This window comes from Rissa tridactyla, chromosome 19 (genome assembly GCF_028500815.1).
Source record: "Rissa tridactyla isolate bRisTri1 chromosome 19, bRisTri1.patW.cur.20221130, whole genome shotgun sequence".
In the NCBI taxonomy this organism is placed as follows: domain Eukaryota; kingdom Metazoa; phylum Chordata; class Aves; order Charadriiformes; family Laridae; genus Rissa; species Rissa tridactyla.
Genome location: NC_071484.1, coordinates 5,029,096 through 5,050,040, shown reverse-complemented (window position 1 = coordinate 5,050,040; position 20,945 = coordinate 5,029,096). Strand labels below are relative to the sequence as shown.

Here is a 20,945-nt window from a genome sequence, read left to right as displayed (position 1 = left end):
CCACGCCCCGCCCGAAATTTTGAGGGTTGGAGAGCGTTATTGAGGTCACGGCACCCAGGACTTGCCTCGCTTTGTTGCATCCCCCAGATGCCCGGCCAAGGGGTTCCAATAGTTCCCGTTAACGGCGCGGTCGCCCAAGGTGGGTTCCCCTGCTCTTAAACCCCAGGTGTTTTCCAGCCGGTCTGGGGATGCTGGTGCCCATCCCAGTGGGTTTGGGGCTGGGATGGTGTAACTGGTGGTCTCGGTGGACCCTGGATGTCCCTCACAGGTGTCCCCATCTCATGCAGGAATTGTCCCCTTCTGCCTTCCATTAGCCTCTCTTCATGCTGCCCCTTCTTTCTTGTCCTAAAAACGCACCAGGCGGGGCACGGGGCTGGCCCCCTTTCTGGGTTTTGCCTTTTTTTCCTTTATTTGCTGGGTATTTCTTTGTTTTAAGTCTAACTTCACAGGCATGAAAAGGGAAGTTTTCTGGCCAGGTGTTCCCAGGTGCGCTGCATGGCACACCTGCCCTCCTGGCTCGGAGCAATTAAACCCATAAGGAGTAGAAACCGCTTACTTCAGGTGAGGGATGGAGATTTCTGCCTGCATCCCCTGTCTGCCGTGTTAGCAGAAGGGTGGATTTGGTTAGGAAAAGGTGATTTTTAAAATTTTTTTTTTAACACCTAGAAACGCAATCCTGTTGTTCGTTCGCAGAGGGCAGCTGCCATCGCTTTAAAGGGAGTTTCTCCTTCCATTTGCTGGTGGTACCACCACGCGAGGTGCAGCTCCATTTGCAGCGAGAGGCTGGTCTTGCTTAGAAACGGGCTGGCTGGAAGGAGCAGCTGAGATGAGCTAAGCTGTCGCTTCAGCAATTTGTATGCAGCGTATTCCTGAGCTGCCTCGCGTTTATCTGCGTGGATCTGGGCAGATGTCTAACGCGTGTCTGAATGAGTGGAACAAAATTCACTACCGAGAATCACTAATTCATTCTGTCGAGCAATGGCTGCCTTCTTACATCCGATGAAGGGGTTTTACCTTTGCTGCCAATACCTCAGATTTGGAGTGTTTAATCGTTTTCCTTGTGCAATTAAAATTTTTTTGCCTTTTTTTTTCCCTCAAGGTGGTCAATCAAAACAGCTCTCAGTTGGGCGTTTACAGGCTGCACTCGAGAGAAGGAATGTTGAAATCTTATTCTCTCTCAAAATGAGAAATAGTGTAACCCAGTTACACTTTGTTCCATTTTGATACGCAAAAAGCTTATTTTTTTCCCCCCAAGACGTGCAACTAAGGAGAAAAGCAAGGTGCCTTAACTGTAGTGCATGGATGTTTTCCAGGCAGATAATTGACCCCTGATAATATTGCGTGTTCTTATTCTTGCTCTAGATAAAATAATGGTGTTTGGAAGGAGGCGTATGGCTGTGGCATGGTTCCCTGTGCCATCCCTCAGTGTTAGCAGAGGTACCTCATGCTGCCGAATGCCCTTGAAAATGAGGGCTTGTGTTCACGGCTTTGGAATTAAGATGCGGGTGGTGTTTGGTTTTTTGAGACCCAGCTCCTGTGCTCTGGGAAAATGTGATGCCTGTCCCACAGGTTGGTTGCCTGGGTCTCCATCCCCCGTAAGGCTTGACTGCGGCATGAGGCGGTCTTAGGACAGTTGAGTCTTGAACAGATAAAGCTTAAAATGAAAGACCTGTTGAGCTCTGTTTGGTTTAAAATGTTATTAGACCATTAGTGGGTGCATGGAGGTGACCAGTGCTGTGGGTCTGTCTTCATCTTGCATAGCGTGATGGTCAGAAGTTGACCCTTGAGAAATGTGAACTAAATCAGCTCTGCCTGGCTTAATGAGTGAAAGTGTGAAGCGTGGTTGTTATCATTCAAAGCCTTTAAATAAAAGAACCATTTTTTCAGCTCTGCTCCGGAACAGCTCACTGCTGATCTGCAGCTTTCAGGTGAGCTTGTTGCAAAGATCCCATCTGACACAACGTGAGGCACATCAAGATGTTGTGGTCTCTGCCTGTCAGAGCAAGGCTGTTAGCTACTCTGGAAGGCACAGGTGATATCACAGATAAGATATGGGCATTTGTCCTTCATTAGCTGGGATGAGTACAGAAGTGACAGAACCTCTGTGTGCCCTGTGGGGAGCTCCCATGGAGAGAAGATGGGTCCAGTCCCTTCAGGTGGCAAGTGCAATAGTATGGGTTTTGTGTCTCTCCCTCCCTCATCACACGCCCTTTTCAAGTACTATGTTAAGTATTTACAGGTCGGGCTTCTAATTTAGTCTTCCTCACCCTGCATCAGTTCCTCTGGGTTGCCTTGATGCCCTCTGCTTCCAGCCTCTTCCTTCCCAAGGCATTTCATTCAAACAGTTCCATTCCCTCTGTGCGTAATAAACTGCAGTTTCGGCAGGACCCAGCTGGACCAAGTAAATGTATTTATCCGTCCTGAATTAGTGCTGCAGCTTTCTCATTTCCTTCCCGAAAGCCATGGGGAAGTCTGCTCCCCTGTCCAGAAGAGCAGTACTCATGGGATAAAAATGAGGGAAATGTGACACTGCAACTGCTCTTTCCACGTTGAGGCTGAGCCCGATGTATCTAGTCAGGGACACTTGTAGCATGCCAGTAAGGTGGGCGTCTTAATCTTCTGCCTTTCATGCTCCTCTGCTTCGTTTTGAAGAACTTCATTGCATGCTTGTTGAGCTGTGTTGCATCATGGTTTTTTTTAAGGGTTTTGCCAGCCACAGGATTGGGAAGTGTTTGGGTACCACCTTGCATGTGTGCTGGGGCTTAGCTGAGTCGTTCTTACTCTGTAGTAACGGGGGGTAGAGCAAATTGCTCCTCGATGATGTTTGTATCCTTATTTGGAAGCTGGGCTTCGCAACATCATGGGGCTGTTAGAAGCGTCTGGAGAAAGCCACGTTGAAAATGCTTTTGAGACGGTGTCTCTGCCGTTTCTTCTGAAAGCCTGTGTTCATCAGCATGGGAATAACCAATTGTCCTGACGCTTACAGCAGCCCAGCTGTACCGGCTCTGCTGGTCAGGGTGTCCGTGTGCGCCTGTACTGGCACTTGGCATTGCAGTTTGACATGCTGGTGCTGGGATGTGTCTGTGTGCAGACTTTCAGGCGAATCCCTTTTGGTTTGATTGTGGATCATGAAGCAGTGTCTGAAGGGAAGTGCTGAGGGTGTCCGTTCCATATTTTCCCAGTAGGAATGTTATTCAAAAGCTGGAAGAAAGGTGTAGATTTGAGTTTGTCTTGATCTGAATAAGCTTATTTTGCTGGTGAGGTTTGGTTGTTGCCTCTGCATCTTTTGAGGGAGTGCTGCGAATTTAGCTGTAGCAATGCTCTGACACTTGATGAGTTAGGCAAGATAGAATCAGGGTGCTGGCTTCCACCCTGCTCCCAGTATTTTCCAATTTGGCTCGTAGGTTGGTTTACTGCTTCCCAGGCTGTATGTAGGTGTGGGGCTGGACTGTGAGAGTTGGAAGCTCGCAGTGAAGTGCCTGGGACTCGTGACATTCTCGTGAGTCCTTCATGTGGATGATGTTGGGAGGGTGTGCAGCGTCAGGGCTGTCTCTGGAGCTGCTGGAGCATGGTGCAGGTTTGGGAGGGTCTGCAGGGGGGTAAAGCAGCCAGCCCCCAAACAACAGCATCGCGTGTTGTACTTTCTGGGTATATAGCTTGCTCTACGGTACGCAGACCTGTGTAGTCTGTGAAATATACTGCGAGCCCTTGCAAAAGCCAAATGGACTTCTCTAGCCTTACCAGAACAGCTCAGACTGCGAAACAAAATCAGAATCGATTGCTTGTTTCCTTTGTGTGCCTGCCCTGTAGCCAGGTGGAAGGGGAACCCCAGACTCAGCTCTTCCCAGCCTCTGCTCGGAGAAGCACCAGCTGATGTCTTGGGAGAAGGACAGCAGCTCTCGGGGGATCTCTCACTAGTACTGCAGTCCCAGCAGAGCTGGGCTGGCTTTCTAGGTTTTTCTGCCCATCCAGAGCAATCTTTGCTTGCTTAACCGTGGTGTTCAGATTCCAGAGGTGGGCTGGCATGGTGTCTGGGGCTCACCCCAAGGGCATGTCCTTGCAGTTGGGATGCTCATCAATGAAGCAGGCAGTGCTGTAACGCACAGGTTGCCGGCGGGGCTCTGCCTGCCTGTGGAGACAGAAAAGAAGGGGGGTAATTGCAGAGGTAATTTGAGCTGGATTGCTAATCCGTGTAGAGCGGTGCCGAGATGTTCCCACTCATCTCAAACCAGTTGCAGGAAGAGAATCAGGGTGGGTGATGGTGGGCAGAGGTCGGTGGGCTGTTTGTTGGCCCTGCCAAACCCTCGCAGAGCACCAGGCTGGCTCGGCCATGCCGGAGGTGCAGCCCTTGCTGATCTGGGTCACTGCGCCGTCTTGGAGATGCACAAGTGGCAGCGTGTCTGCTCTGTGTGGCATTGGCTTTTTGGCATGAACAGCCCTCAATCCCAAGCTGTCTTTGCAGATCACCCCAGGATGTGGTGGATAATAGCAGAGAGTTGTGGCCCTTTAGGTTACCTCTTGCGTGGTTTTTAAGGTGGGCACAGCTCTGCCCTGAGGGACTGAATGAATCTCTGAATCTCTTCTTGCAGCAGAGTGGATCTCTTCCATCTGTGAGTTGGAGCTTTGTTTCAAGTTGAAATCTGCCGGTTGGAGGCTGTTTTTTAAATTGCCTGTGGAAAGCACATGCAGTTTACACTGGAGTCTGGAGGAGATATATCTGTGCCTTTAGACTTGAGTGGATTTTCTATGCAAGTCTAATGAGCCCTTCGTGCTCCTTGGAAATCAGTCCACTGATCTTTCCCTTCCAAGCAGTCCGATTAGTAAAGGCAGTCATTACATGTGGCATGGCTCCTGTTTTCAATGTCTTTTCTTCAAATATCCAAGGAAAGGGAACACCAGGGGATACCTTCTGTTAAGCTAAAAGGATTAACGCTGCAGTTGGGCTAATTATTTCCATCTTTGGAGCCTCCCCGCTGTACCTGCCCTGACCCCTCTTCCTAGAGCAGATCCGGTATCACTATCTGTCCATCCTTGCCTCAGTACCCTCCCTCAGTACTCTTCTTGACTTGTTTCTCAGTGGTTGGTGGGATTGCACCATTAGTGCCCTGGGGAGGCAGGTGGATTTGTCCCTGTTGGGCTGGTTGGTGTTGCTCTGAGTGAGCTGTGGTTCATCTGTCTGTGGTGGAAGGACGAAGGCCGATGGGGGTTATTGCAGGATGAGGTGCAGTCTTAAGGCACAGATTATACAAGTCCATAGGAAGAAGGGCTGTGTTAAAATCTGCTGTTTGTGGAGAATCTTCAGGACTTACAAGAGAGGTGATGAAACCACTTGTATTCATGGTTTTTGAATAGCATGTGTGTGACTTTGAATGCCCTGTGGTACAGAGTTGCCGGGCTTTCTGCCACTTGTCAGCATTTCATTTTATGGCTCCCCATCAGCTCCTGTCCCAGGCTGTCTGCCTGGAAGTGCCTGATGCAATTTCAGATGGATTTCATCAGTGTGTCAGGTCACTTGCTGCAGAATAAAATTCCTTGAGGTGTTAGTAAATGGCTCAAAAAATCTAAAGAAGCCTCTCCCATGGTACTTGAACACATCCAGCTCAGCAATGTGCATGTTTGTGCTGGCCTGAAGATCTGTTTTTGAGCTAAATCAACTGTCTTCCATACATTGGAAGTAAGTGTTTGCTGAGATGCCCTTTTGTAGTTGAAATTGGGATGTTCAGAGTGGAGAAATTTTTCCCTGCCTAAGAAACATTTAATCTTTTATTTGACCAAAGCTTGACTTACATCCTGCATGCATTGGCTTGGTCTTACCATGAAGGTGTTTGTGTCCTGCTCACAAGCAGCTCTGCTCCTTTCTCTCAAATGTCACTTCACGTGAGCTTCCTGGTGCAGGGAACACATCTGTCCAGCTGTGCAAGTTCTCGGTTGAATGACAGCAGAGCAGGTGTGAAGCAAAGTCAAGATATGGGGCAAAGTGATGGGCAAGCAATGTTTGTCTTGGCTGGCTGCTGTGGCTTCACGTATCCTTTGAGTCTTTGGTGATGGCTGAAGGGGATTATTCCCCGGTGGTGGGTGATGAGTACAGGGACCACCTGAGCTTTCATCAGGCTCAAATGCATCAGATGCAGCAAAATGCAAGTGGAAGGGGGCCAAGAAGGGGGCCAAAGAGATGGAGTAAAGCAAACTGAGGGCTGAGGGGATATGTGCCATACTGTCTTCTCCCTGGGTCCCTGTCCAGAGAAGGGGCTGTTGGACCTTGGTGACTGGAGGTACAGCAGTGGGAGGAGTGCAAGAGCAGCGGGAGGCTTTGGAGTGGTGATCAGCAGAATGTCAGCATCGTGGTGTCAGAAATATTTGTCTGGGCTGAAAATTTGCTTGCACTGGGTTTCTAGGTGACCAAATGTTCCTGTCCTGGTTTGCAGGGCTCAAGGTGGGTGTGTTCATGGCGTGGTTAGTTTGAGGACATAGCGATGACAGAAGGGGTGTGCCCAAGAGAAGGGATAATCCAGCGGGATGAGATTCCTGGAGGTTGGTTTGTAGCTCTAGCCTTTTGTGAACTCTCAGGGTTATGTGTCAGTGCAGGCTGGCAAGAGGAAATAAAAATACAACTTTTATCTGAAAGTATACTTCACTTTAGTATGGTCAGAAGTGAAGGAAACCTAAGAGATGTAGATGTGTCTCGTGTTCCTTCCCTAATGCTGACCTACCTTGTACAAAGTGCTGACGAGCTCCATGCAGGTGCTGAGTATTTTATTACCCTCCCACTGCAGATCCTGGATGTGATGGGGTAAGAGTTGCTGGGACTGAATTACCTTTGTGGTTTAAGGTGAGACCGGTGATGAAGCTGGCGTGTGTGGTTGTGTTACAAAAGTTGGAGCTTCGTGTGCTCTCTGCCGGTAGCTGTAGCTTGTGGTGTCAGACGTCAGGTGTTAGTGAGCCCAAAGCTGGGATTTGCTCCAAAGGCAGAATTGCCTTTTGTGGTTCATTTTCAGCTCCCGCTTACTTTGAATTCAAGGGCAGATTTTACCCTAAGCAAATTCTGCCCTCTGAAGTTACTTCTTTATATGCGGTTTTACCTACTGCCTCATCAGCATGACAAACAATGCTGCCCTGGAGCTAGCTGGAGGGGTTTGTAGAAGTAGCTTTTAACAATGGACATCTCCAAATTGGACAGAAAACTGCATGCTTTTCCCTTGGCATCTTCTGGTGTAGTAATTGAGAGCCTGGCGGGCATATGCAAGCAGAAGTAATAAATGTTGCTGTTGGGTGTGAAAAGGAAAGCAGGTAAAAGTCCAGCTAAATATCTACTGCTCAAGCTGTGGTGTTGCTTGTAGTCGCCCATCATTAAGCAAGAGAACAGATTCAGAAAGGATGGGTCTAAAATGAGGATATTTGACCTGTACTGTGACAGAGGGAGTGACTCTCTGGGACTTGTGGAGACTTGCAGGGGTTGCGGTGGTGGGTGAATGATCTGAAAAAAGGGCAATTGTGAGCTGGAGGAAGGACTCTACCACGATGCTCCCAGGTTTTGTTCTCCTCCTGAGCAGTGTGTGCATCTTGGGCACCTGCCAAATCCAAGCACCACGTGCACACGTGGGTTTGCTGTCCTGTCTCCTTCCCTTTCTCATCAGTCTTCCCTGTTCCTGTCCTCTTTCCCTTCCATTTTAAATCTTGCCTGGCAGACCCAGATCCATGTTCTTCTGCAGTGCTCCTGGGAGCCTCTTCCCTGAGGCAGCCGGTGCTTGCCTGGCCCTTGCCTTGGGCAAGAGATTGGCAACTGGACTTGCTGAGAGCGTGATGGGGCCTGGCTTCCAGCATTGGGAACCTCTCATCTGCAGCACTGCTGAGCTGTCATCGCTGCATCCTTATTTTTAGGGTTTTGTAGCCTACTTCGCATGAGTTTTGCCTTTCCCCTGTTTTAGTGTTATCTGAATTACCTTGCCAGCTCCTCCCTTCTCCCAGGTTCCTCCAGGCAAGAGGGGAAGAGAGTCATGAATACTGTTTAATGTGAAGGCACTTATTAATGCTTAATCTCTCAAACATGTCACTGCTTTTATTGTGTCTAATAATAGGGTTTATTGTCACGGCTGTCTGAGGTCCATGCTCAGCTCCAAAGCACGTTTCATTAGTTATTGTTGCTCACGTACTCCCCTTATGGAGGGGTTTTTGACTCCATGGGTTTGTTTGCTCTGCCAACATCCGAGGGGCTCTTGGCTATTAAGTTCTTAAATAGAATAATCCTGTACTGTGATTGTAGCAGTGTTTGTGTGCAGATGAAAAGCACCTTACCAATGCTCGTGGCAAAATAACTTGAAATGGCCTGGGTGAAATACTAGAAAGTCCTCGTTAGCAAGAGGGAGCTGGGCATACCTGGGTGATGCTGAAGGGAGATCAGCATGAGTAAAACGAGTTTTTGGAATGGAGTAGGGATCGCTAGGCACTAAAGTCCTGTAGTCTGCAGAGAGGGAAATGCACTATACGCTCCCCATCTGTGAAAATGGGCAGTTCTGTAGGACGGGTAAAGCTGTCAGGCTGCGGTGGGGTTTGCTTTGCTGCTGCCTGATCTCGATGTGAGAACAGAAGCCAGCATCTCCCACCGGCAGTAAACTGCTCTCTGCCTCCCTCGATAAGGAACGACAAAGCGCTGTGGCTCTAGGTGTGGTCAGAGCCGCTTCAAATAGTCTGTCTCTATTCATGCGCCGCAATAAAAAGAAGCGCTACTGAAATACTGGCAACCCCGTTTATTCCAGCCTTTGTATTAGTGATTTAGTGAGAGCCTGTGACCTTACCGAACATGAATGGATCCCTCGTAACCTGAGACCAGGAGCAATATTATTTTAAGCAAGAAGTAAGGCTCTGAAGCAGGCTGTCCTTTTATACATATCATGCGTGTGACAGCAGAGCTGCATTTAGAGCTGAAAGGGGATAAAATCCCTGAGGAGACTGATTGCACCTCATTTATTTTTAACAAATGTACTGGGGAAGACTGAGCCTGAATTCCTAGACTTTGAGCAGTCTTAGATTCGGACAGTTTCCACACTTCATCCCTGTGGGAAGGAAGATGGGCACCAATTGGACTTCTAGCTAATTCCTGTGGAGGATTAAAAGCACATGGATTCTAATTTTTAAACTTGTTCCTCCTTTAGCCTTTGGGTTGGGAGGGGAAATAACGGTTTTACAACTCTTTGGCTGAATTTATGGTCTGAGTTCCCATGTGGATTGTCACTGTTCACGCTGCCTGCATCTGCTTTTGTTGCAAATCTGCTTGTGGTCTCGATAAAAGTAGAATCAAGGCAAGACAGATTGCTGCTTGGTTGTCATCCCGAGTGGCCCAAACTGGGCGAAGACCAGCTGGAGGGGAGACACCTGAGCGCTTAGTAGGGATGTGTTTCATGTATAAAGATTTTTATTTGCTGTCCATCCTTACTTGATGTGTGTGAAACCAGGAGCTAAAAACAAGCACCAACCCCCTTGGCGGAATGGTGGCAGCCCATGAGTGGTCCCATCAGCTGCTCCCTGTGACTGGGGCAGCCACGTCCCGCTGCTCAGAGAGGTGGGAACCCCTTGGGGTGCCCACCCATCTCCCCATCGCTCACTGGCTCGGTCGGCATGTCCCAGTCCCTGCTCTCTCTGCCAGGAGTTGGACGATGCACTCAGCCCGAGGCTGTGCTCTCCTGCTAATGGTTTATTTTCTTGAGCTCCTCCAGATTAGAATTTTTTTTCTGCATTTATCTTCTTACTGCTGCTTTTAGTTTTTAATAAATACCATTGTGAACATTTTGAGGGAACAGTGTTTTTTCTGCTGTTATGCAATAACATGACAAGGGAGATGTAAGTATAGCAGAAATGCTTGATGAATGTCCTATTGTTTGTGTCTTTTGGCTTTAAAAAAAAAAAAGACATTCAGAAAACACACTCTGACTTTTGACCCGATCCAAAGTGTCTTTTAGTCATGAAAAGCAAAAATAACGCAGAAAAGCTAGACAGAAGCTAAAACCGCCTTTTCTGAGCCCTGTCTTGTTGCATAGTGACTGCTGGGGTGAGGACAAGTCCTGCTAAAGCCCCAAACGCTTGTGAGGTCTGGCATGTTTGTTTCTTTCTAGGGTAAGAAATCAGTGTGTCAAGAATGCATGACTGTTTCCTTCCCCTGTATTTATAGAGAGACTGTCCTGGTAAGGCCTCTTGCTGCCCTCCAGTGCTGTCAGTCATCTTTGGGATGCTGGAACTGGACACTATGGGGCCAAAGGGTGTTTGGTGCCCAGTTTGGGAATCAAGTGGCTAAAAGTAATGGCCTGGTGACATAAGCACGGTGGGCAAACTGTGTGGTGATGGTTTGTCACAGGAGCGCAAAGAGACCTGGGTTCCTACTGCAGTGTAAACTGTGGTTTTTCAGGTAAGCTGTTAATGTCTGTTCCTGCAGGTGTGTGTCTGAGATGTTACCCTGGGCTTCTGCCCCTGGTGAGGGCAGTGAGCATCGCTGCTTACCCCAACTGCCTGGGACACCCTCTCCCTTCCCTCCCTGTTACTTGTGGCAGCAGTGGAAGCAAACCACTTCTGCATCATCGACCTTTGCAGCCAGGAGCTCTGCAGGCCTGGATCCTGCAGAAGTAAAACAGTGCTCCCTCGGAAAACTCCCCGGACTTGGCTTCTTCCCTAGGACAGGCTTTCTGTCACTGTAAGAGTGATGCCAGCCACAGTGGCATGGCAGTAGCTGAAGCAGATGGTGCTGTTGTCATCGTTTTAATTTCTATCCATGTGTTAAAACAGCTCAAAATAACTTAAGAAATGAAGACCCAATCTGAGAAGATACCTCGAATGTTTTCCTTGCCCTGAGAAAATCTGCAACATTAGTGTCCACAGCACTTTCGTGGTTCTGTACCGTGCACTCTGACTAGGATCACTCCCATTTGTAGGCTAGAGCTGTGGCATGAAGAATCTTTTATATTTATCTTCATTACTGTGGCAGCATTGAATATTTACAGAACTTCTGTCAGGGTGCAGCAAATGTTGTCAGCACTGTGAAATCAAAGAAAAAGGAGCACCTGAGATCAAAGTAAGCAATAAACAAATACCTTGTGTCTTGACAGTGTCTTTTTCAAGCCGGAGGCAAAACCTGGAGGGGCTCAAGGTGCAGCTGGATGGCGGCTGGTGCTGGCACAGTGCTGGCCTCCCATGCTTTCCCTCTCTCCTACCTTGGTGCTCCAAAGCTGGGGTGAGATGACCCATAGCACTACCTGTCACACACACAACTTTTGCTTGTGAGGGGTTCAGTTTCGGCTGGTTTAGTGCCTTGAACCATCTCCCAGTGGGGTGTTGGAGCAGTGCTGGTGGTGGTATAAGGAATAAGGACCAAGCAGTGTGATCTGAGCCTGGCTTGTCGAATCACAGCCTTGCTCTGCCCAGTTTTGACGGAGGGGCCCCACTCTTTGGATCTTTTCACAGTCAAAATATTGCTGCTTTGAGGCCAAGGGATGTACATTTTTCACCACAAAATTTGTGGCCTTTCTGTGGTGCTGCACCGCACACATACACATTACCGTCTTGGCTGAGGTGGAAGGCGATAGGAAGTATCCAGATCTTCAAGTCCATTTACAGGTGTGTGTGAAGTTTCCTCTCACTAAATTATCTTAATTTTTGAGGCTTCTGGTTGCACGTTGATCTCTTCTTTTCAGTGTCAGCATCCTTTGAGCCTGGCACCAAACACAGCAGCATCGTCTGTCTTTGCACACAGAGAGGAAGGTGTGCAGCCTGCTCACTGCTTGCCCTGAGGCCAGTGGCCAGAATGTCTCCTGGGAAGTGCAGGATGTGGCACTTCCCAGCGCAGGAAGGATTAATCCTGCGTGCGTGTCCTGGGACGCCCTGTTTCTCTGCAGCGCCGCAAAGGTGGCTGTTTTCTCCTGCAGCAAAGGAAGGAAAGATTCGTGGGGCTGGTAGGAAGGCAGCTGAGTACTGCAGGGGGGTTCTCTCCTTGCAGTGGACTCTGCAATTTTTGCACTTAAATGCCGAATATTTAACTTAAACTCTTCAATACAGAGCGTGCTTGTGCTGTGTGCGCTCTGCAGATGGCTCAGGGCTTGTACTTGATCCCCCGTTCACACCAGGTTTCAGACATTTTTCTAGCCTGTGGCTCTGGTGCACTAAATGGATGCTGTTGTACGTGTGCCACTATAAAAGCCTGTGGAGAAAGGAAATCAGCAGAGCTTTGGGTCTTGCACCGGCCGTCATCTCTGTTGGGTCCTACAGCACACGGCTGTGCTGCAAAGCAGTAGGTTGTAAAATGGAGACGGTGCTGGAGAGCTCGTGTGAAGATGAACAGCAGAGCTGCTTTCAAAGAGTCGCTATTCACTAAACCTGCTCGAAACGCCTTTATCTGGCGTGTCAGTTGATCACATCCCACACCTGCTAGGTGCGGTGAGCGCCCGTCTGAGAGCTTGGCTCCACGCTGTCTCCTCAGCCAGCGTAGGTGTTTTCGCCCTCCCGTTTGTTTGAGGGCGTTTGGTGTCTGGCTGGGTAATAAAGAGTGAGTTTTGGGGTATTTTTCAGCTCTTTAATTGACTGAATGGCATTTCAGGAGCTCTGTCTGGGAACACAAGAACGGTGTGACAGTGCTCAGTGCCTTTCCAAACTGGCTGTGTTTGGGGGAAATAGGGGTGATCCTGTATCTGTCAGCCTTTCCCTGCCCTCGGATGTGTTGTGGTACCTGCTGGAGCATGAAATAAGTCCTGCCAGTTTGTTTTTGACCTCATATTAATGAATAAGATTGTGATAACCATAAGAAACTGCTGGCCACACTAATAGTCCTGCTTGTGGTAGATTGCAAGTGTCCCCAGACCAGATGAGCCCTGCCAGGCTCATTTTACCACCGACTACTGTGTGAAAGGGACCTTACTCGACTGCTTATCTTGGGAACATCCTTTATAATTGTCCCACGTGAGTGACAGAGAGGCGTGTGGCAGCTGTCAGTTAGTGGGGATGGATGTCGTTCTCTCTTCAGGCAATGCAATCTCTCAGGAAAGCAGTTTCTTCCTCCTCATGGTGTAATTTGCCAGACAAGGTAAAGGAGACTTTTGATGGGGCAGAACAGCATTGTGCCGTCCACTGTGCTCATTCATTAGGACTCCAGCGGCATTTTTGGGAACTTTTCTTTTCTCTTTTCCATCTCCCTGTTTAAGCGCACATTAGCGTTACTTTTCTGCTGTTGCTGGAAGGTAACATGCTAAGAACACATCAACTTCTGTTTCCTTCCCTGCTGGATTCTGTTCGGCAGCAGCAGGCAGGGGGGGACTGTCCCAGGGCTCTGCCACACTGCCATGCGTAGCAGTTCAGCCACATCTCAGCCTGCAGCGGAGCCTTTGAAAGGCAGCACAGGGGAAATATCAGGCTTCCACCATTTTCTGTTAAGTGAATAATTATTGGTACGAGCCTGAATGCTGGTGAGCCCGCCTTAAAGCCTGCAGCAGCAGGGAAGATGCTCTGATTTCCAGCGGGTTGGGCTGAGCCTGGGATGGGAAGAGTCAAAGAGAATTAGCTGGTAAATAAGATCTCCTGCCTTCTCTTTGATCCGCTCTACATGTTCAACTGCTTAAAGGCTTCCCAAGCAAGCAGGATTTTGGGGGAGGAAGAATTTATCCACCCATAGACCATCTCATGGCTCTGTGAAATGCACAACTGCAAGATACTCTAGCAGGGGGCTGGAAAGAAATCCGAAGGTAGCCTAATAAATCCCTGCTAAAGAGGCTTCTCTTCCTTCTATTCAGGAGGAGCCTGCTGAACAGACAGGGTGAGCTTTAAAACTACTGTTGCTTCCTTTTTTGCTGCCGTGTAAGCCCATCTGATCAGAGCTTTAATCTAGCTAAAGTTAGTGGACTTAGAGAAAGCCTGATCTTTGCATCACAGTACAGAATGAGAAGGGTGACATGGAGTGCTGACACCTGCCTGGGCAGCCGTCACCCTTAAACGCTCTCCTGAAAGTGCACAGAGGAAGCTGGGGCGCGCGGTGTGGAGGGGGCTGTGTAGTGGTATTGCAAAAGGTTGTCTTTGAGTTGGTCAGATAAGCCAGACAAAAAGTGAAGAAGAAAGGTAAGAAGGGGTAAAAGATCAAGGAGGGAAGATGCTGCAGGTTGACACGGAGGTTTCAGGGGAGGTGAAGGTGGAGCTTTGCTGCCCTTGTGTCTCTGTAGTGCCCCTCAGGAGCTTCCTCTGGTTTCTCTATTCAAGTGCTGCTCCGGAGAGCCCTGCCTGAAGGAGCGCAGTGCAGCTGGGAGCAGGCAGGTTGTGGCATCTGTTGGAGCCTGGCTTCCACTCCGGTTTGTCCCCAGCCTGCTCTGTGACAAGCCTTTTCACCTCTGTTCACCTTGCAGCGTGGATGGGAATGACAATACGTTTTGGGCAAACCACCTCGTGCTTCTGTCAGTAGCAACTGATGCAAGATCTAGGGTTAATATTCCTACGTTGCCCCCCAGGTGATCCCCAGCACATTGTTCTTGGAAGAGGCCACATTTGTGGTGCCCTTTTATTTGGTCAGGGATAAAACCGTTTCCCATCTCCTGAGTCCAGCTCCTCTTGCAGCTCGGGCCGCGGGCTGGAGTTGTGCGCCTGGATAATCTGGTCTCCTAATTGCCACCCTGCTTGGAGGCAGCTGCTGAACTGGGCCTAAGCTGATTTGGGATGGCAAATTCTGTTAGTTTAATTCTCAGCAACACTGAGGAACTTGTCAGCACGTGAGTATCCCTTGTCTTTTCTCTAGCCATGAGTGTGCCCTGGAGACTGAGTGTGCCAGCTGGTGACCCCCAGCAGTTAGCTTGCAGAGCCCTTGGCTGTGGAGAGGTTAGATCTGTAAGGGCTATTTAATGATGGTTCCCTGAGCTCTTGTGTCTTCGAACCCAGCTTTTCTGTTCCTTTTGGTGCTGTTTGTACAGAATCGTGGCATCTCATCGCCTGGGGCTTCTTAGCCCTCAACGTTACCGCCCTCAACGTTACCACCCTCCCCTTTCCCCATCTCCTTTCCACACATGGTAATATGTCATTAGCTGGTGTGGGAGTTGTTTATTGCTTGGTCTCTGTAACCTTCAGGTCCCAAATGGGTGTGCGTGAAGCCAATGTGACCACCCTTGCTGTGCTGAGGCTCCTGTGCTTCAAAGCTGTTCTGCTGTGAATCCAAACCCATCTCAGGTCTGCATGGAAGGTGTCCTGCCTCTAGGGAAAGGTGTCAAAAGTTCCAGGCCCCCAAGGGGTCACTTAAAATATGACATGGAAAAAATGTGGGGAAAAAAATGAAGAAAGATGCATTTTGGAGATTATTTCTTTTGCAACACCCTCCTGTTGTTTTAAGAGGCACTTGTCCGCCTTTGAACCTGAAGGAAGTTTTTCTAGCCTTTCGGCTAGATAACTTGAAACTCCATGTTATTTCTCAGCTCACTTCATATTAGGCAGTGCTTGCGATTAATGAGATCACCGTCCATATTCCTTCCTCTGCCAGTGTCTTGGAAAAACACTACTTGGAAAAGTACACAAAGGAGATGAAAAGGAAGTTGCTTATGAATTATGAACAGCCTTTCAGGCTGATGTTATTTCACGGGGCTGTCACTCCATTTTAATTAAGTAATTCAGATGGAATGATGCCTTTTTTAAAACCCTGTTTGTGTTTGATCACCCTTCAGAGGTAACACTTAGATAGCTCATGTTTGTTGAATTTTCATTTTCAAGCAACAAGAAACTGCCCTTACTGATTAAATAACGGAGAAGGAAGACACTGCTGCAGCTGAGCATGAGACACAATAGCCAAGAGGCGTTAATGTGTGGAAATTAGCTGGGTGATTGCTTGGACATTTAGTGGCTGGTGTGAAAGATGGAGCTGCTTGGTTGGATCCAGCGATGAGTACCAGAGTGTGCAAATCCTGCAAATGTCTCTCTCAAAGCATTGCACTCACCTGCTGAAATTTCTCATTCCTGTTTTCTTACCAATGTGTGGCTAGTAAACCCTGCACCCAGCCGCAAGCAGATCTGCCAACGCCTGGTTTATTTTGGGATTTGTGTGTATGTAAATCGAGCCATTAGTTCCCAGGCTCGTGATCCCTGGAGCTGCGCAGTTGGAATTGCTGCAGATCGAGACTCTACCTTTGCCTCTGTGATCCGGGATAATCCCACAGCCGTTCAGGAACGGCGGCTGTTGGGTTGTGTCCTGTTGATCCCTGGGCTGCGGCTGTAACCCTGCGTGTTGCTGGGCCCACGGGTGAGTGGGGTGCAGCTGCTGACCCACTTTCCTTGGACGGGCATGGTGGGAGCACTCATCTCCTGGCACCAGAAGGGTTGCGGGGATGCATTTTTGTGCTCCTTTGTGACAGTGCTAATGATGTCGTCTGGCACAGATTACGCAAGGCTGAGCGGCACCGAAGCACAGCTGTGTGGTCCCTGGCATCTGCTTTCTTCCCCCTCTGCCACCAGGCAACTCTCAATAGGGTACGTTGTTTTCAGCCCTGGTTTTATTTACCTTTCACTGCAGAGAAACCTTTTGCCAAGGAATTAAGACTTTGGGCTGCCCGACTTAATTTGGGATCTAAATCTTCCCAGATGGAGAGTGCTGGAGGCTTTGTGCATGGTTTGCTGGTGGTTAGCCTGAGCGGCAGCAGAATGGGGGCTCTGCTGTGTCTTTGTGCTGATGACGATGTGTCCTGACTGTGCTCCAGAAAGACGTCTGGGGTGCCCGTTTGCTGGCTGTGCAGGAATTGGAGCTGCAGACTGGGCACGGGGCTGTGTGGAGCCGTGTGGCCTTGTGGTCTGCAGCGCAGAGGGGTCACCAGGCAGGAGAAACATGCTGCTGTACAGGAGAAGTTTATTTCAAACACCTGGGGCTGCTTTATACCCTATGAACAGGGCTTAAATGTGTTCTAGCCAGGAACTTCTCATTCATTTATTAATTTAATTTTCTTTTTTAATCCTGGTTTGCATAGGCTGTTGCCATTCTTCTTTCCTCTCTGGGAAATAGTATTTGTAGCTGCTGTTACAGTTCCTCTTGGAGGCAGGATGCAGCAGTTGTTTCATTTGGACCAGTTTTCACATGCGTGGGTTGTGCAGGGGCGGGAGGTTGCCATGAATCGAGCAGTTGGCTTTACTCTAAACAGTACCACCCCAGCTGTGCTCTGTTAGCTTTTACTTCTGCTGACGGACCAGATCAAGCCATTTTATTGATGCCTTCAAGCCTAACAAGCTATTTAGAAAATAACTTTGCAGGATGGGCAGCGGCAGAAGAGCAGTGCTTTCATTTCTGGCCCAGTTCTCCTGGGCACGAATGCAGGATGTGGCTTTGGTGTCTGGACTCAGGATCGGTGTGTCACAAAAGGAAGGAAGGTCAGGCGGGTGCGGGCTGGCACGGAGACCTTGGTGAGTGTTGGACAAAAGGCGGAGTGTGGTTTTGCAGGCACTGTGGGAACCATCACCTAAAGCTGATGGGCTTTACTGTCAGGTCTCTGCAACCTCCTGGGAGAGGAGGGATGTTGCTTTGGTATCCTTGCCAAACTCCACAAGGAAAATTATATTACTTTTCCTCTTTAAATGTCTTGTGGACCTTGTGCTGACTAATAGCTTTCCCTTCCTGACATAAACTTGAGTGCTGTCGTTGGCTGTTAAGGCTTTGCATCATTTCACTTAAGGCTTTTCTTTACTGGATATGTGGTCCTGCATTCTTTGGGGTGTAAATTGCTATTTTGGCTTTTAGGCCCTGACATTTTGCACAACAGAGGCCTGCAGGGACTGCTCTGGGGCTAGCTTCGGCTGTGAAATGCTGTTCAAACGCTTGAGAGTTGCTCCTGGTTACAGCAACGTTGAGCATTGCTGTCTGGGTCGTGAAGTGCAACTGGAGTTGCCCGGTGGCCTGAATGCCACAAGCCGCCCTGCGCTCCCTCTGCTCCGCTGATGGAGCCACGCACACCTCCAGCCCACAGCAATTATACTCCAATTACAGAAAATTAGAATATCTGCTCCTCTCCAGGTTACACTGCTCTGAGGGTGGGAATGGCAATATTCAACTCTCAGACAAGTTGGAGGCCACTGTTTGTAATCCTTTATCATTGGGAAAGCAACTCCAAGCCTGGGAGTGAAATATGCTGTGTGCCAGCCTGCGTCTCGTCTGAACACCGATGTGAATGGCAAAGCAATTGCATTTGGTGGCAGGAGATGGACGAGCTCTCACTGGTTAAACTCGCTTCTCAGACAAACTGCGTTTATGTTTAGGGCCCTAATGAGGTTGCACAACAGAGCAAAAACCAGAGGGACTGGTGGGCTGAGCCTACGCTGCCAGAAATCAGCAGCTTTTTCTCCTTGGCAGTAAAAACTTTGCCCCCCTACTCGCCTCCTTGTGCGGCTTGTTGCACAGCTCAAAATGACTGCTCGATACGCCCCTTCTCTCGAAAGGCGGGCTGCGGGTTTGAAAAATGTGAGGTTTGGAGGAGCTGTTAATTATGGGATAGGCTGTTGCTTTTTAGATAGTGTTCCTGGTTAACAAGAATAGTTCTGCTGGAAATGGATAAGATTCTTCGGAGGGTTTGTGCTTTATCTGTCATGCAGAGGGTGCTGCCGAAGTTTATCTCTGCGCAGCTATCCTTGGCATGATTATTCATTACTGAACCATTGCTTCAAGGTGGAGCTGGTTTTACAGTTTTTTTAGAACATTTTTTCTCCCTAATGTTATGTTTTTCGCCAAGAGGGATTTCCCCTTCCCCCACTTGAAAAACAAATAGGATATTATAGACTTCTTTCAAAATTCAAAGTAGTTTTTCAACTGCACAATTTTCAGACCATCTTTGTTTAAAAAGTCTATTCTAAAATGCGCAGTTTTACTAAGGTTTAAATTATCTCTATTCATATTAATTTATTACCTGAGTGAAAAACTGAAGCAAAGCTGAGACTTTTGCACTAGAATAAGAAGGGGGTTGCATATAGGCAATTCATTTTGCTTCTTGGTTTTAAGTGGACAGATCTGTCCCAAGACCATGTGCATGGTTTTGAGTGAGCAATGCTCTTAGCTGACATCTACAATGGCTGAAAAAGAAAGAGGGAGAGAATGAAGTTCAGCATCCATTGGAGAGGCATAAAATGTCTTTATAGGTGACATTCCCAGTGAATAGGACCGTATGATTATATGGCCTGGGTATTTCAAATTCTGCTGGGAGAGCTTTGCAGCTTAGAGATAATGGTGGTGGCGGCGGCGGCTCGCTCCTACTTACCCATTGAATCGCTTTGTGCGCTTAATGTTATTTATTTGCTTATCTGGTGCTGATGAAACTTCATCAGCCCTATTGTAATGGGTTTAAATCTCAGCCCTGCCAGGCCTCGGAGGGCGAGCACTAGGAAAGAGCGGCAGGGCTGGCGAGAAGGGCATCTGTTGAGTGGGCATTTCTTCAGCTGAAAGCAAGATGCCGTGGGAACTCTGTGGGAGCTGGATCCCCCTCCCTGCCTCTTGGCTGGTGCCAGTTTGAGGAGGTTTTGTTCTTTTCTGCCACCGGCTGCTGCACACCGTGGCTCAGGCGCAGGGTGACTCTGCTCCTCTGCCTGCCATGCCGCAGACACGGCGGGAGGACATTGTGCTTCATCTGCTGGGAGATGCTTCTGCAAACTGAAATCACCATCTCCAAATGAATGAGCGTCTCCAAATTTTCTAAGCTGCAGCCAGGTTTCAGGTGCTCTCAGGGTCTCATTGAATGTTTTTTTTGATGGATCTTTGTGGCTTTTGGTCATGCTTTTTTCCTTGTAACAGAAAAGGCAGTTCTTTCTCTCGTGTCTCTGAAAAATTAATGGCTGCATCCTCCCGAGCCCACCTCCAGTCCTTTAGCTCTGAGGCGGCTGAATCCTGCCATGCGTGGAGCTCAGTGGGAACAGGGGCTGTCTCTGCCCAGCTGCGAGCAGCACAGCGTTAAAGGCTGCTTTGCAAAGCTCAGACAGATAGCAAGATCGTCAGCTTCTGTAAAAAAACACCCGGCCGTTTCTTTGTGCTGAAAAGCCTCGGCACTGGCAGGTCAGCGGGAAGCAGGGTGACAGTCAGCCCTGTGACCGGGCCACCCCATGCGCCCGCCAGCAGATCCACCGGCCTTTGCTGAATCACGGCTCACTGTTGTTGTGCCAGGGTTGCACGGATGCTAAATACTCTATTCAGAGGAAAAGTGGAAGGTCTTCGGCTGTGTCGGATGCTGTCCACGGAGCCAGCAGATGAGCCTCTGGCGGGGTATGCAGGCTCTCTAGCTGTCAAGCTAGGAGTCCTCCCTGGATGGTGTCCCAGGAAATTCTTGTCCAGAGGCATGAAAGGACCTAAATGTATCTTTCCAGGGAGATTGGGGGAGACAGTAATTGCTCTGCTGCAAAAAACAGGTGGGAGGAAGAGAGAAAAGGAGGCAGAGTAAGGAAACAGTAAGCCTGATTTAAATCCAGCGCAGCAGATTTGTGAGTGGTTTGCCTCTGGGTCTGCAGTTGGGAAGCAAAGATGTTAATATCTGTAGATGTTTAGTCAACTGAGCTGGGCTGGGAGGACCACCAGTTGTGAGTGGGGTAAGAACTGCTTCTCCCATCCACATTTTCCGACCAACAGACTGGGCAGTGCATGGGGAGAGCTGTACCCAGAGCCGTGTGTGTGTTTGGGGCAGAGAGGTCACTCTTCTCTACATGCACACACACCCGCACGTGCACGAGCAGCACATTTGTGTGTCATTTTACACTCATGTTCATGCCCAGATTGCTTTTGTGCCCTGTACGCTAGGTTAACATTATATTTTAGTATTTCAGTGCTATGTAGACCTGTAAATAATATCAAGTGGCCAGATGAGACCAGGATATAATCAATATGATCCTTTGAGCTCTGGGAGGAGGGCAGCCATATGCCTAAATAATTAGGACCCATCATTTTTTATGGGCAACCCCCCCAAAAAAAAATGGCGCAAAAATTAGGTACTTAATTC

The 20,945-nt window shown here is 48.8% G+C and overlaps 1 protein-coding gene across 19 annotated transcripts in view; it reads left to right on the top strand.

The window, feature by feature from the left end:
- MAPT (microtubule associated protein tau) overlaps positions 1-20,945 on the top strand; it is a 52,622-nt gene that overhangs the window by 712 nt on the left and 30,965 nt on the right. For 6 of the 19 annotated variants that reach the window (XM_054224297.1, XM_054224296.1, XM_054224293.1 and 3 more), the window contains exon 1: positions 17,283-17,382. The exons of 1 other annotated variant lie outside the window; for it this stretch is intronic. In XM_054224297.1, the coding sequence (XP_054080272.1) occupies positions 17,298-17,382 (85 nt within the window). In that variant the 5' untranslated portion in view covers positions 17,283-17,297. Of the gene's footprint in view, positions 1-13; positions 140-16,368; positions 16,462-17,166; positions 17,383-20,945 lie in introns of those variants that run through there. 12 more of the 19 variants (XM_054224278.1, XM_054224277.1, XM_054224288.1 and 9 more) reach the window with 10 other exon arrangements.